Below are 16791 nucleotides of genomic sequence, written 5' to 3' on the forward strand. Positions count from 1 at the left end.
AATCAGGCTGGTAAAAGCATAATTTACAAGACCAACTAGGTCTGTCTCTCTCTAATAAGATGCAGGAACAGTGTGAAATTGTTTCTCTCCACCATCTTTGGTAGAGAACATAAAATCTGAATCACAGAAAAATCTGCAGTTAGGTTTTTAGTTTTAGTTTTGTGTCCTTTTACCAATTATTAGCATGGATCTAGTGACTGTGGTTTATTACTATTATTATTACTTTCAATCTAGGTTTGTAAACAGGCAAAAGCTTATGCTGAATTTTCACGTAGGCCTTCTTGGCAAGTGACATGCAGGCATGCAAAACCAACTGTACAGGCCTCCCCTGGCCATCCTGAGCCACCCTGACCTCTCCGAAGGGCTCACCAGGCATTGGGGAAGGGGCAAAAGGACCTCTCAGTGGTCCTGGTGACCCTAAGGATGTTCCAAGAATATCAAGCAGCCCATCTGAGAGGATTAAACAAAAACGTGCTGAGATCCTATTACTGAAAGTAACAAGGAAACTGTAACGGACATGACTGGCAGCGAGGCTACAGGTACTTCGGCAACCTCACGTCTAGTGTGGCTGTGGGATTAGCACCCCAAATTCTCCCCAAGCCAACGGCATCGCCTGTGTGTTTCCTACATGCCAGGGACCAGAACCAGGTTAAGCAAAGTCTTTGGACACGGCCTCGACGAAGTTTGGAGCTGACATCAGGATGCCGATGGTGCAGATGATGGTGAAGACGGAGAAGGCCATGAGACACAGGCGGTCCACCACGCAGGCCGCAAACTTCCACTCACTGCAGATGGCCTCGCTCTCGTCCTGGCAGCGAAAGCGGTTGGCGATGTAGCGGACTTCCTCCAGGATCTTGGCCAGATCCGGGTCCCCCTCGGAGGGCTGCCCGCTGTGCAGAAGGTGCTCGTCGTGCGTGGGGGAGCAGGCCATGCGGCCGCACACTACACCCGAGTCGGGGGTGGGGGCGCAGTGCACCCCGTCCAGGCCGCGGAAGCCGATGTAGAGCAGGTTGCCGTTGGTGGTGGGCGGTCCTGCCACTGCGCTCATCTCCACGCTGGCCAGGCTGCAGCGGCGCTGCTTGTGCTGACAGGCCGGCCTCACCTTGTCCTCCCCCGGCCTCTTCATCCGCAGGAACCACGCGCACCAGTTCAGAAGGATGACTCTGGTCTGGGGAGACAACAGGGCGGTTAGGAGCAGGCGGAAGCGAGCATCAGCGGGTCCTGATCCCAGCCCTAAGTGGTGGATCCTGGGGGAGACCGGCCCCCACTCCTTCCCAGGTGAGTTTACACAGGCAAGCAGTGCCAACACGTCGCAATGGTTGAGTCAAATGTGAGCCTAGAATAAACCAATGCAGAAAGTCACCCTGGGAATGAGCGGATTTCTCAGTGGCAGGCACACTGCAGTCTCGGGGCAGACAGGCATGTGGGAGGAGAGGGCTGTCTTGCAAAAAAGCACCCTCCCTGAGCTGTGTGAACAAGACAAGTCACTTTCCCTCTCCAACCTTTCCTCATCTGTCACTAGTAACCCTCATACTTACTGCCCGTGAGGCACCCCAGCGTCATGCAGACTCGCAGGGGCCCACCCCTGCAGATTTTGTGACACCTATGAGATGCTGCATTAACCCCTAGCTTGAAGCAGTTCCGACTGTAACATCGGGTCCCTTGCAATGATGGCATATCATTGCAAAGCAGGTTTGTGTCCCGATGAAAAGGAAGTGCCAAGAAAGTCAACGTGGAACAGAAAATGGGGGCACTGTCCTCCTAAGATTTGAAAAGGTGTGCTGTACCAACAGGTGCCCAGGGGTCAGGGCGTAAATACTTCTTGTTTTGACCAATTTAATAAAGAGAGCCATTAGGGGTTTCTTTTGCCCTAGGGGCTGTGAAAGAAATCCCTGAGACACTAAAGGTGCTGTGAAACAGGGAGGTTTAGGAACCTCTAACCTAAGTCGTTAGGTTACAGTGAAGACTGAGTAAGATCATGTGCAGGAAAGTACTTGGAAAAGTCTAAAGCAGGGGTTGGCCGACTTTCTTTAAAGGGCCACATAATAAAGTCCATATGGTCTCCGTTGTAACTACTTAGCTCTGTTACTAAAGTACAAAATAGTCAAAGAAAGCATTTAAAGAAATAAGCATGGCTTTTTCTAATAACATATTATTTGCAAAAGCAGCTGGTGGGCCATAGTTGGCTGACCTCTGGTTTAAAGTGTTCTATCAACATATACTGCCTACATGCATAGATGATGCTGGAGAGAAATCACTGATATTTCTTGTTTTTCCCTCTAATGTAAAGAAGGAGCCATGTGAAGCCTCAATCCAGGTTAAAAAAAAGTCTTGGAAGCTTATTTAGACAAGTGTATGAACAGTGGGCCCTTTCGCTGGGATTATCCAGATACTGACATTAAATTTGGTTTATGGTTGTAGGCAAATTCCATCAGCAACATAACAGGTATGTTTCCCATCTGTAAGTACAGGCAGTAAGTGGTGACGTTTGTGTCTGTAGCACTTTTTGTGGCATCTTAGAGATAACTGCAGTAGACCGGTCTGGAGACAGGCAATGAAAAGAACAAGAAGGCCTAAGAGCAGGTTCAGTGCAGCTGTAAAGACACCCTTTGCTCCGAGCAGACGGCACTGTGTGTATCCTGCCCACACCCTGTGGACAAACCTCAGAGCCTGGAAAAGCCTGTCTGCATACCCTAGAGGGCTGTCCGTGATCAGTAAGGGGCAGGGACACATGGCCCCACGGGAATCTGCAGGTCAGTCTGGCCTTCCACAGGAGGCTCACGAGACATGCTGGCACACCCGGGCCTCTCGGGGGCTCTGGAAAGGGAGTATAATCCCCCCACCCATTTTACAGATAAAGAAACTGAGGCTTCAAAGAAGCTGATAAATTGGCTCGAGGTCACACGAAAGCAATGTGTTTATGCTTCCACAGCTCATCTGTAAAAGGGTCTACGAGGTCTTCTTCAAAACTCCTGTGACTTTAGCCCAACCCCCACTTGGAAGGCACTGGGAAGACTGGATCAGAGCTCAAGGGAATGCATTGGGCAATGAGTGCGTCCAAACCCAGAGACAGCGGGACACGTGGAGTATGTGTGTGTGGGGGCTGGGGAGAGGGGGTCTGTGCCTACCCTGGAGCACATCTCAAGCTAATGCGATCCATACTAGCAAGTCTAGTTTGAATTCCATGGCCTGAATCATTAGCTTTCAAAGCTAAAGCATCTCAAAGGATGAAATTATCCTCTTGGCACTTATCAAACTGTGCTTATGACCTCTTCTGTTAGGTTATGGTTTTGTGTCTGGCTGTGTAAATGTCACATAATGCCACGGCATCGGCACTATCTTCTTCATAGCAACACATCATAATAAAAGTTGGAGGCTGTTTATTTTTCAAATACACACAGAAAGAAAGAAAAATGCAGGAGGCTACATAAATGAAAGCGAGACATACAAGCTTCATATTCCATTTGCAACCATTGGTTTTAATACACTCCTGTGCTGAGAGGTGAATAATTAGCATAGGCTCTTAATTAAGATTTTTTTCTGGACAGTAAAGTACTACCAGGTCATTAAAAATGGTTTTGTGTCTTCATGTCTTAAACATAAGAAATAATAATATGTGTTTTCAGTTTTACATTTGCATAAATAAACACTTGAAGGATAATGGAGAAATTACTTAAAATGGCTATCAGTATTGGTGGTGAGGGGCAGGAATGAGAGCAGGATTTCCTTCCGTATGATTTTACTTTTATTTTGACTTTTGAAACATGTGAATGTATTACCTATTTCAAATGGAAGGAGGGTAGACAGAAAGTGTGTCAGGGTTATAAAAGTCAGATGACAATGTAGGTGAATGTGTGCAAATGTGTCCCAGTTTTTAATGGAGGGACCTTTTCAAAAGATGCCCACAGACTGCAGTGATGTGACATGTGTGGGAGACAGCACCATTTCTCGGAGCTCACTCCACTGCTGATGCAATGAGCTATGAGAGAAAGTCATTATTAAGTGTATGAATTTGCTGTGGAAAAGGACCCAAGAGGACACAGCAACTTGGTAAAGTCATTTTTTTTTTTTAATTGGTCTTTCCTAAGTTCACTTTTGCGTAACTATAAATTATTGCACAATGAATATTTTTAGAAGGCCTGGGAACTCTCTGTTCCTGGAGGTTAACAAAGTGCACCTTACTTCTTGCACCTGCATTTGGCATGCTGGGGAGTCTTAGACACCCTTCTGAACTTGGATGCAAGGTTATAGGTCTCCAAAGAAAACAAAGACTTGTTTTGATGTGAGAGGGTTCCTTTAGCACCTACTGTCCCTAGGCCATGCTGTCTGGACAAGAACACTGGAAGGTTTGCAGGGCCCAACTAAGAATCAGGGGTAGGGGGCATCCTTCCCCTGGCCTTGGGTGCTGTCACACTGTGCTGAGGTGAGGAAAGCCCAGGCCACATGTGGCCCTAATCAAGGTTTCCTGAGTGTCAGGTGAGGATGGGCATACAGCTTCAGATCCTGGACACCGAAGGGCACAGCATGGGTAAGCATCCGCCCACCTCCCAGTGCATGGTGCTAAGCAGGGGCTAGGAAGGTGTGGCATGCCCCCAGGCTGACACAACAGGCTGTGATATTCAATAATTTATCTTTCATCCTTTTGCTTTTATCCTAGTCCCCTTCCCCACTGGTAACGACTAACCTTTTTTTTTATAGGCCTGTGGTACAATTACATTCCTATGTGTATTGACTGCATGTATTATTACATGGTTCACTCCCTCTCACCCTATTTGCTCCTCATTCTGTTTGGAAGATCCAACCACATGGCGGGGTGCTGAGCTAGTCTGTTGCTTCCAACCACTGTACTGTTCTCCTTTGTGTACGTGCAAAAGTAGTTCTAGAAACATTCTGGCAGCAACATGCACAGAGCAGTCAGTGTGTGGGCCCTGTTCTGGAATGTCAGATTGCAAGAACAGTGCCCTGGGCCCCTATGAGCATGCTCACCATAACGGTCCAGGGATAATGCAATAGTGCAGACAGGTGAGGTGGTATGGAAAACACGGCTCTGTGTTTAGGAAAACTAACTGTTTGTGGGATTTCTAAAATAGATAATTCATCTGTGGAGCTGCCCCCGGCAAGGGCCCCTGATCCCTGTGGGGAAGGGCAGGAGGAACGCACCCACTTGGGCATCTTGCCGCCGTCAGGGTCGTGGTGGTGGTACTGCAGCACAATCACCGTCACCACCACGGAGAGGCCCACGATGATCATGGTGCTGGCAAAGTACTGGGCTGCAGAGACAAGAGATGCAGGGTGAGCCCCAGCCCCTCCACAAGCATCACAGCATGGCAGGCAGACCAAGACGGCACTCTCTCACTGCCTGGGACCAGGCAGCGAAGCCTAGAGCAGGGCAGGGCTGCCTCCAGGCGTGCAGACCCCCTGCCCACATTCCCAGCAGGCAGAGCACGGAGACCTGCTTTCCCATCCATGTCAGCAGCCTGGCCTGGCTGACTGCACTTCTGTGAACGCCATCAGCCTCCTCCTCCAGTGAGGATTAACAGTGCTACACAGGATGCCAATAAGGTTGTTCCCAGGAGAAAGCTGTGGACTGTTATGGGAACTGAGAACACTGAGGTAGTGAGGGTCTGGTCCCCATCATGATAACTGCAGGCCAGGGACATGCTGGAGGCAGGGATGTAACAAGGGCACACCTGGGCATCACTGGCTGGGTACCTAGTATTAGTGTGGAAAACGAGTCTGGTCCCATCTAACGAGAGATAGGAGGAGGTGCCAGTTGTCTGAGGAAGACATGAAAGACAGTGACTTTCCCAGGGGAGAATATCAGCTCCAGCTCCGAAGGGCAAGGACGCATTTCTCCACCTTGGCCCAGGTGAGAAGCAGCATGGAGTATCTGAAACAGCTCCCCCCTAACCCATTGCCTCCATGCATGAGTTCAGACATCTCTGAGTTTAGACAGGCTACTCAGCCTGTCTGGGCCCCAGGTTCTTCACCAGTATGACAGGGATGGCAATGGCTTCTTTTGGCAAGGTTGGTGCAGAATTAGCAATTATAGGAGCCAAAGCTCTAGAAGAAAGCCTGGCAAAGGGAAGACATTCCTTGATTGGCAACTCTGATTATTAAACCTTCGGTGTGGCTTTCAGCTCAAGGGGGCTGAGCTCGAAGCAGAGAACATCCTGGTTCAGAGGCTAAGTGCATGGCCACATGCTCGGTTAAGAACATCTACTTCTCTCCAGGTGGAAAGGAACTCACTGTCCCCCTGGGGGAACCAAGAGGTACCTGTGAGAAGCTGCCAGAGATGGATGTTTGAGACTCCAAGTTAGCACCAAGGACCTCTAAGAAGGGGAAGGAGGGTGAACAAAACTGTGACTGCTATGGGCTGAGTTGTGGCCTCCTAAAATTTCTATGTTGAAGCTCTACTACCTGGTACTTCAGAATATGACTGCATTTGAAGACAGAGCCTTTAAAGAGGGGATTAAGTTAAAATGGGGTTCTTAGAGTGGGACCTGATCTGATCTGACTGGTGTCCTTGTAAGAGGGGAAATTTGGACACACAAAGGGGTACCACGGAATCACCCAGAGAAGAAACACCCTGAGAGGGCACAGCAAGAGGGTGGCCATCTACAAGTCAAGCAGAGAGGCCTCAGTAGAGGTCGAACCTGCTGGCACCTTGGTATTGGACTTCCGACCTCCAGAACTGTGAGCAAATACATTTCTGTTGTGTAGGCACCCGGTCCGAGAGATTTTCTTATAGCAGCCCCAGCCAACTAAGACAGTGACCTGTGGAGGTATCCAGGGTCAAAGGATCCCACAGCTGAAATCTCAACAACAGAGGTCAGAGGCCAACAATATCCCATCTTTCTAGACATGGGCTATGCATCAACTATGCCTTTTCCCCACCCGTCCATCAGTCAAGGCCCACTGCCCCACGGAGGGTGCTTTCCATTGCAAGTCTCTACTGAAAGCACTGCGTTGGAAGGTAGGAAGAGTGGGTCAGACCATCAAGCTGAAACATGGTTCCTCGCCCTCTGGATGGTGGTGAGAGAACTAGGAATACCCACAAAGGCTTTTCATACCAACACTGTCTCTGGCCAAAATATTACACATTGAGGGAACAAAGAAGAACTGTGGCTTCTTAGCTTGTGAAGCCTGGGAGTATCTGTGTAAGAGAAATAGGCTCCCCTACTCCTACCCTCCCCTGTTAACCACATAGGGTGGCCCTCTGGTGGCCTGTGCCAACAGGAATAATCATAGACTCCATTCTTCTTTCTGAACTCCATTACCAAACTGGAGGAGTGATTCTCATATTAAACCTAATATCCACTATCAGACTGTTGCTCCCCATTTCCAAAACTGGCTTGGAGGTTTGGTTCCCTGACCAGGAACAGAGCCCTGGGTGTGGTGGCGAGAGTACCAGACCCTGACCGCTGGACTGCTGAGTACCCCCGCGGGGGCCAGAGTACCGGATCCCAACTGCCGGAACTCTGAGCACCCCTTTGCACATTCCTGCTTACTCCAGTCCAGGGAGGGGCACAGCCACAAGCGATGCTGTCTCTTGTCATCCTGCCCTGGGCAGAAGGTCATGCCTTACATCTGTCTTGGCCAAAACATATTTGTCCTGTTTACATTTCCTCACAAACTTTAACTTTATCCAGAGACATTGAGGTACCTCAGGAAACAATGGCCGAGAGTTAAAACATGAGCTCCTCCCATTTTGACAAAGGATTTGTGGAAGAACAATGACTCAAAGCTAAAGTAACAGATCTCTAATGGTAAAATCTCTGGCTGCATAACAAGTGTGAGGGGGAGGATGATGGGAGAAAGGGTGCACTTCTGCCCCTTCAAGCCAAACCACAATGCTGGACTCCCCACACCCCCCTTACAGGTGCCCAGGTGAGCAGAGGCCATAGGTCACTTGAACAGTTACAGAAAGTCACTCCTCCTGGGGCCATGTGGCTCTCCAGGGCCCTCTCTAGCCCGTGTCTTCCAGAGAGGCCCGACACTTGCTTACCTATCAAGGGCACTGAGTCGGATGTCGCAGGCATGATCTCAGCCACCAGCAACATGAAGACAGTGAGAGAGAGTAAAACGGTTATCCCTGAAACATGAACACAGCAGTGCCTGAGACAGAAGAGATGATAAGGCCTCAATTCCATCTAACTGTGCCTAATCTGAGGTTCAAAGACTAGGGAGGTGTGGGGGAGGGGCCAGTGACATCCTGAAACCAGATGCAGTCTTCTCTGTCTGTGTGGGCATGGCCATTTTTCTGGGGGCTGTTCACATCATTTACCAGAGTTTCAGATGGAGGTAAGTTTAGAAGCCGGAACTTTAGAACAACAATACAGAATGAATTACTGAACTTAACACAACTATCTCTCATTTTCTTAATTACATTAGATTGAGAGGTACATACAGCAGGGAAAAAAAAAAAAAACAAAAAAACCAAACATGCAATCTTAAGACCTCACTTTGCTCTTGACTTTGTTACTTACTAGCTGTGTGACCGTGGATAAGTCACGTAACGTGCCTGAGCCTCGCAGTCAGGAGATATGGGTTTGAGGATGATTTCTACATGTACTAAATATGACTCTTTAAGATGTTGAGAAATTCACTTCACCATTCTAAGTCTTAGTTTTCTTATCTTCCTATTGGATGATGGTAAGGAATTACCCTGTTACAGTGATATACAGATGCAAACTGATATTAAGCTAACCAAACTGTTTCCTGCCCATAACAAATGCTGGCCAGCTGTCCCCAAGGAACAGGACAGGGTGGCAGGAGAGGAGAAAGTAAGGCCCCTCAGGACAGAACCCAGTGGCCTCTTCCAGGCATTCCCATCTTCTGTGGAGGATCAGAGGATCCTACAGAGTCTCAGGAGTGCACTGGGCATCTAGCAGTGGTGGCGGGGCAATGTCTTGGGCTGGGAGGTCAGTGTGTGATGCCCCCAGAGCCGTGGCATGTCCTGCACCGTGCACGGTGATCCCTATGGAGCTGACCTCAAGGCCAGGCCCTCCCATCCTGTCTCAGACTCCCGCCCAAGATCAGGACACTTACCCAGGGAAATTTTCTCCCCTGAATCTGCAGGGAGCAAGAAGACGAGGAGGGCCAGCGCAGAGATGAGCACACAGGGGATGAGCAGGTTGAGGCCATAGTAGAGGGTTCTGCGGCGAATGGTCACCGTGAAGGTGACGTCTGGGTAGGGCTCTTTGCAGCACTCATAGAACTTCTCACTCCGCTTGCCTGGGATGCCTCCATGAGCAACAGGGGAAAGGAACCGTGTCTGAATAAAATTACCCTGCTTGTTTATTTTAATGGGTATATCATACAAGCAACCATGGAGTTTGTTAAATGCTAAAAAACAAAAAAACTGGGCAATCAGTATTTGAATAAACTCCTTCTGGTGCATTTGAGTTGTTCAGGAATATCATAGTGATACTGGAGCAAATTGGGAGGATTTTTTTTTTTAATGGATTGCAACTAAATGTGGTATATAGTAAAAGTTTGGTCTCCCTCAATATTCATATGTTGAAATGCTCACCCCCACAGTGATGATATTTGGAGATGGGGCCTTTGGGGGCGGTGCGTAGGTCATGAGAGAAGAGATCTCATGATTGGGATTATCGACCTTAAATAGAGGCCCAGCGGACTCCCTAGTCTCTTTTGCTATGTAAGAACACAGCCAGAAGACAGCCAGCTATGAACCATGAAGTCCGCCCTCCGCAGACACTGGGTCTGCCTTGACATTGGACTTGATCTTGGACTTCCCAGCCTCTAGAACTGTGATAAATAAACTTCCGCTGTTTATAAGCCCCCCAGTCTATGGCATTCTGTTTTAGCAGCCTGAAGGGACTAAGACAGCATGATTATAAATAATACATTATGAGCTTAACACCATTATAAGTGTAATTATTGTTTTTCTATATAAAATCACCACATGCAGGTTCTCATGAACTGCAGTTTGCTATCCAACCTGATTCAGGAATGGAGCAGATTCTAATAATATAGGGATGCCTGTACTAGCGCTGACTTGTTTAAATAGCTGCACGTTTCTCATGGAAATCATCGAATTTTCTGTTTTTTGTTTCACATTGTATAGCTCTCAGTAAATTATAGAGATTGCTGCAGGGTTCAATAAATGCTCACACTGAAAAGCAGAGTGGAAAATCCCAAACTTTTAAAGCCAGCACAGGAATACAAAGTGGCTTTCTACAAGGCTGCTAGTCTCATGTCTTTGTCGGGCTTACCCACTAGGTCCCATTCTCCGTTTGGGATATAGCCACTGATATCTGCCTCTTGCATCTGTAGATCCAAGGACCACCCTCCGTAAGACCAGGACCCAAACTTCAGTTTGCACTGCTGCACATCAAAGGGGAACCAACGCACATCGATGTAGCAGGAGCTCTTGAATATGCCTACGTGGGCAACAAAACAGTCAGAAAACCAACGGGAATGGACCAAGCTGGGCTTCATATACACAGCACTCTCACGCTGCTGGAGGTGCAGTCATTATGAAAACAGTATGGAGATTCCTAAAAAAAAATTAAAAATAGAATACTATATGATCCAGTGACCCCACTTCTGGGTATATATCCAAAGGAAATAAAAATCACTAACTGGAAAAGATATTTGCACCCCCACACTCGCCACGTTCACTGCAGCATTATTTGCAATAGCCGAGGAATGGAAACAAGCTAAGTATTCATCAATGGATGAATGGAAAAGATTATCAAATCATACACACACCCAAACACATACCCACATAACAGAATACTATTCAGCCTTAGAAAAGATGGAAATCCTGTCATTTGCAATAACATGGATGAACCTGGAGGGCATTATGCTAATTGAAATAAGCCAGACAAAGACAAATACTGTATGATCTCACTTACATGTGGATTTTAGGGAAAAAAAAAAGGTGAACTCATTGAAACGATGAGTTGCCAGGGGCTGGGGAAGGTGGGGAAATGGACAGGCGCTGGTCAAGGGGTATGAACTTTCATTTACAAGAGGAGAAAGTTCGAAGAATCTAATGTACAGTATGGTGACTCTAGTTAATAATATTGTATAAAGAAGATGTGGTCCATATATACGATGGAATATTACTCAGCCATCAGAAAGGATGATTACCCAACATTTACATCAACATGGATAGAACTGGAGGAGATTATGCTAAGTGAAATAAGTCAAGCAGAGAAAGACAATTATCAAATGGTTGCACTCATTTATGGAACATAAGAAATAGGAAGATCAGTAGGAGAAAAAACGGAAGAATGAAGGGGGATAAACAGAAGGGGGAATGAACCATGAGAGACTATGGACTCTGGGAAACAAACTGAGGGCTTCAGAGGGGAGGAGGGTGGGGGAATGGGATAGGCTGGTGATGGGTAGTAAGGAGGGCACGTATTGCATGGTGCACTGGGTGTTATATGCAAACAATGAATCATGGAATGGTACATCAAAAACTAAGGATGCACTGTATGGTGACTAACATAATAAAAAAAATAATAATATCGTATACTTGAAATCTGCTAAGAGAGTTGATCTTAAACATTCTCATGAAAAACAAAACAAAACAAAACCCAACCAAGTAAGGTGATGGATGTGTTAACTTGATTGTGGAAATCATTTTACAGTGTATGTGTATATTAAGTCATGTTGTACACCTCATTACATTTTCATTTGTCAACTACACCTCAATAAATATGCAAAAAAATGGAAGTAATAATAAGTAAATAAATAAATAAACACAGAGCTACCCCTTGGGTCTCTAACCTTGTATGCTGTTCATAATATGTAGTGCCTCTTCTTCCTAGAAAGGGTTGGTGAGCTAGACAATATGTTTTTAATGTTCAGCATGTCTTTTTGACCAGTGCGTCCTGCACACACTGTGCTGACCCGCCTGTGTCCCGTTCAAGAAGCAGAGACGTAGGCTCTGAGGCTGCTAGACTGGGTGCGACCAGCGAGGGCTTCAGCCCATCCTGCTCCTCCAAACTATAGCTACACCTGTCCAGAACAAGCTTGGTCTTTTTTGGAAAAATCTCTAGAAAGGAAGCTCAGCTGAAGCTTCACTGTCTTTTAAAATTCACAGACCAACCGTCTTGCTCTGAAGACTCATCTTAAGGATTTCTGTGCAAAGAATTAGAAGTTCTGTAAACTTGCTCCTACCGTGTCTATGCGCCTTCAGACTCTAATAGCAGAAAAGTAAAAAATGTAAAAAACAGAAAAATTCATAAAAATGATGAAGGGTTTAGAAGCAGAATATAAAAGGGACATGCGTCTGTGTGTGTGTGCATCTTTGGTAAGGAGCAGGGTGGGCATTTCCTTAGGTTAAAAATTGAGAAAAAAATACTAGAGCGCCTGGGTGGCTCAGTCGGTGAAGCATCTGCTTTCAGCTCAGATCATGATCCTGGCGTCCTGGGATCAAGCCCCATGTTGGGCTCCCTGTTCAGTGGGGAGTCTGCTTCTACCTCTCCCTCTGCCCCCCTCCCCCACTCATGCTCGCTCTCTCTCAAATAAATAAATAAAATCTTAAAAATATTGAGAAAAATACTTGGTTATCTAGAAATATATGTGGAGGATAACTTTAACTAGTTTAGATTTTAGATTAAGAACAAAGACTGATAGGTTTAAGTTGAAGACAGTGCTTGGGCACAAGCAGGAGTTTCTACTGCAAAGAGTGACTTCACCCTAAGACAAGCTGGAGGTGAATTTCTGGCAGGTTATGGAGAGGAGACCAGATAAGCCCCCTCTGGCAATTTATGGTCATGTGCTTCTCCCTGCCCAGAAAAAAAAAAAGGCTTGAAGGCAATGGAAGGCACGAAGAGCTAAGGGGGGCTCTGTTCCTGGGGACAGGGTCAGTGCTCCATATATTTTTGCACTAAATTAAAAAAAAAAAAAAAAAAAAAGAATGGAGGAAGGGACTCAGCAGCCTTGCAAATATGAAACCTCACCCCACAACCAAGCTGGGAAAGGATAAAAAAATGTCCTGTCCTTTCAAGTTCCTTTAAGTACCATGTGCAGCATGATACCCAATGTTCATAGGAACATTCACAGATGCTGTCCTCCCATTAATGGGCGAAATCCCCCCAAACCCACACTGCTTGTAGAAAATATAACTCTATAACTGAATTATTCCATTTCTATGAAATGGCCAGAGAAAGAGAATCTCTAGGGATAGAAAGCAGATCAGTGGTGGCCTGGGGCTGGCAGTAAGGGTGGGGATTAACTGCAGAACGGCAAAAGGGATCCCTTCGGGGTGATAAAAAATGTTCTAACACTAGATTTTGGTAATGGTTGTACAACCCTGTGAATTTACTAAAAATCACTGAATCGTGTATTTAAAATGGGTGAATGTATGATATGTAAATTATACAATAAACCTGTTAAAAATAAAAATATGAAATAGAAATGTAATTTCATAACCAAGTCTCTATTTCAAACCTTGCACCCAAAACTGTGTTGTTGTTTTTTTGTTTGTTTGTTTGTTTTTGCCTGTGCTTGGTTGCATGAACAGAACAGCATCCCAGATCAGTCCTATATGACCCCAGGGCACAGGCTTGCTGCCCTAGGCCAGAGAGCCATGTAGGGGACTCCCACACTCACAGCACAACATGTCCTGTCCTTCCCAGGCTCCTGAAGGCCATGAAGGCTGGGACACAGGAATGAAGCCCCAGAGGGGGGTGTTGCACACAGGCGGTTTGGGGCTCACGGATGCTGCTTCTTATAGCTGAAAATAGCCTCAGCCTTCAAAACAATCTGCAGCACCATATTCTTGTATACTGATGACTACCAGAGATCCTTTTCTAAAATAGCCCTCATAATAGAAACTGCAGCTCACAGGCAGGGGAAAAAGAATGTAGGGGTGTGTGATGGAAGACTCATCCCATAGTCTCAGTCCCTCAGGGGCCTGCTGTTAGGCGGAAAGCTTGCTTGGGCTGGGGGAGGGGTGAAGGCACAGAGGAAGTAGCAAGGAAGCAGTTGCTTTCAGATAGAAAACCTGAAAATCTGTGGTTCTTCAGTCTATCCAAACCTGATTGGGAGGTATCTGCCTTTGATGGGTTTAATCACTCATGCATTCATTTATGAACAGGTGGGCCAGGCACCTGGTTGATTAGTGGTGGTTCTAAGGTGTGTAAACAGAGAATCTGCCCACGGAATGCTTATTATCTGCTAATGAGGAAGATATGTAAGCAACAACTAAGAAGGCAAGGCCAGCTTTGCTGTCTGCTGTGAAATGAAGGTGTGAGACTGGGGTTTACTGCAGCGGAAAGGCTGTGTGTGTGGTATGTGTGGTGTGTACTGTGTGTATGCAGGGGTTGTGGTTGGTGTGTGTGGATATGTGTGCAGAAGATATGCATGTGTGGTGTGGGGGAGTAGTAGGTGTATGGATATGGTGTGTGGGGTGGGGTGTGTGGTGTGTGTGAGGGGGTGTGGTTGGTGTGTGAATGTGTATGGATTTGTGGGGGGTACACATGTGGGGTGTATAGGTGGGGTGTGTATAGGGTGTGTAATGTGGGGGGAGTGGTAGGTGTGTATGTTGGTGTTGAGGTGGGAGTTGGCTGCAGATTGCCTGCGAACAGGAAGTTAAACAGTTGCAGTGGGGGAGATAATCCTGGAAAAGAACATGTAAAAAAATCATTTAAAGATTTTTAAAACTCTGTTAATATCTGCCTCACAGCATTAAAACGCAGGTTCCCCATGCTCTGTATTATTCAGTGAGCAGCCCAGGGCCCAGTGAATTGAGAGAAATGAGAAGCTGGTGGGGAAAAAAAAAATCAATCCCAGGAAGCAGTTAACCATCAACTGGTTGCAAAGGAGAGCTCAGTCAGGAATAAGGCAATAACGAGGGGCGCCTGGGTGGCTCAGTCGTTAGGTGTCTGCCTTCGGCTCTGGTCATGATCCCAGGGTTCTGGGATTGAGCCCCATGCCCGACTCCCTGCTCGGTGGGGAGCCTGCTTCTCCCCTCTCCTGCTTCCCCTGCTTGTGCTCTCTCTCTCTCGCTATCTCAATCTGTCAAATAAATAAATACAATCTTAAAAAAAAAAAAGGAATAAGGCACTAATGAGCCCCACTTTGAAACCACTTGCTCTTATATCTAACACGCAAGTGCTTTTTAATGCACACGCTCAAGAAGCCAGCAAGTCCACCATCTTGCCCCCAGCACCTGGAGAGCAGCACCAGCCGTAAGCAGTCTGGCAGGAGGGGCAACGGCAGCTGATGTGGAGGAGGGAAAGGCCGGGGTGTTTGCCTTGCAGGCTGTAAGGAGAACTGGCAGTGACCTCATGAGGGAGACTTGCTTTAGCTGTGGATTAACTTTAAAGAACACTTGGCACACAATAAGGACATATGACACATATCGGCAAAGACAGCTTGAGCCATGACCCCAAGACAAAAAAGAGGAAGATGGCATTGTCATGTTCAGGAAATATTTGCAAGCACAGAGGGAAAGAAAGCAGGAGGGGTTGGGGGTCAAGGAGGCCGAGGATGGCACTCGTGTCAGCACCGTCGGGACTGGCGCCCTGAACTGGCTTAAATTGTGTAACTATCGGAGGACAAAGGAAGCGGATCTTACCTGGAGGGAGGTACTGGCAATACCCAGAAGAATTAACTAACACGTTGGTGTGGAATGTGGCATCGAATCGCTCATCAGCACTAGAAACACGAAAAGGGTTTCATGAGTCAGCACTGCCAGGCGGTGGATTTCCCCGGGCCCTGAGGTCTGTCCTGACTGCAGCTAGAAGAGCTTTAAGAAGCACTACTCTTTGTGCTCGGATCATGACGACACCATTTGCAGTTGGCCTGGGAGATCTTCTCAGAGCACAGGTAGGTGGCGGCCAATGTCCACCCACCCCCACCCTTTCATACACACTGTGATTTTCATATGCACATAAAACAAAGTTTTCTTGGCAAAAGTTAAACCTGAAGACAATTTCATAGTACATTAGCAGATGAGACATTTCTTCTATCTGAGATAGAGTGTGTAAAGCACTCTGCCAATGACAGCCCCATGTGGGCAGGGATTTTGACCCACTATCTCCAAAACTCTAGTTCCAGCTTCCCAAATGCACCCAGCACTAGGCTGGTGCTTAACCAATACATCGTGAGGGACTGAGCTGCAAGTACAGGAGGCTGCTGGGCATCGGCAGAGCCCAGAGGCATCCTGGGCTCCACGATCAGCGATGACAGGAAGGAGGGCAGGGGAAGAGAGCAGAGTTGGGTACAGGTTCTAGACAGGTGCACCCCAGCACTCTCCCGTGTTCAGAACCTCCCACAGCCAGGAGTTACCAACTTGAACAAAGAGGCTGAGAAGAAGACACAAAACAGGAAAAAAAGAACAATTAAAGCCAACAGCCCTTATTATCCATGTCTTGTGTCTTCTGTATTCTGATGCTTTGCCAACCCTGGAGGAACTGTCCCCCCTCCACTCCCAGGTTAGCCAGTTCCTAGAGATAGGAGACAACTCGCTCACCCAGTGCATCTCTCAAATGCAAACCATCTAATCCAGAGCCCATACTCCAGCCTCTTCCTCCGGGTCTCACACTCCAACCCTCTATCCCTCTCACCTAATAACCTGAGGGCCAGGTACCGAGCAACCAGGGACAGCCCCTGTGACCCAGTGCCCACTGAAATTCTTCAAACTAGCCAATCTGAACCCTGCTCACCCTGCCTCACCAGTTCCAATCCACAGAAACCACAACAAAGGCTCTTTTCCATCCAAGAAGACGCTGTCAGCGAAAGGAATAAAAAATTGCTCCTTAAAAAAGTAATATCCTCACAGAAATTCAAGAGGATACT

At 47.1% G+C, this 16791-nt stretch overlaps 1 protein-coding gene across 2 annotated transcripts in view; it reads right to left on the reverse strand.

Annotated features, from left to right (window-relative positions):
* Positions 1-649: 649 nt before the first annotated feature.
* Positions 650-16791, reverse strand: part of CHRNA7 (cholinergic receptor nicotinic alpha 7 subunit) — a 104893-nt gene continuing 88751 nt past the window's right edge. For both annotated transcript variants that reach the window (XM_040642664.1, XM_040642662.1), the window contains exons 5-10: positions 15569-15648; positions 10242-10409; positions 9052-9246; positions 8009-8095; positions 5161-5270; positions 650-1168 (exon numbers count right to left, since the gene is read on the reverse strand). In XM_040642664.1, coding sequence (XP_040498598.1) covers positions 650-1168; positions 5161-5270; positions 8009-8095; positions 9052-9246; positions 10242-10409; positions 15569-15648 — 1159 coding nt within the window. The remainder of the gene's footprint in view (positions 1169-5160; positions 5271-8008; positions 8096-9051; positions 9247-10241; positions 10410-15568; positions 15649-16791) is intronic.

This window comes from Ursus maritimus, unplaced genomic scaffold, assembly GCF_017311325.1.
Source record: "Ursus maritimus isolate PB19 unplaced genomic scaffold, ASM1731132v1 scaffold_27, whole genome shotgun sequence".
Lineage (NCBI taxonomy): Eukaryota > Metazoa > Chordata > Mammalia > Carnivora > Ursidae > Ursus > Ursus maritimus.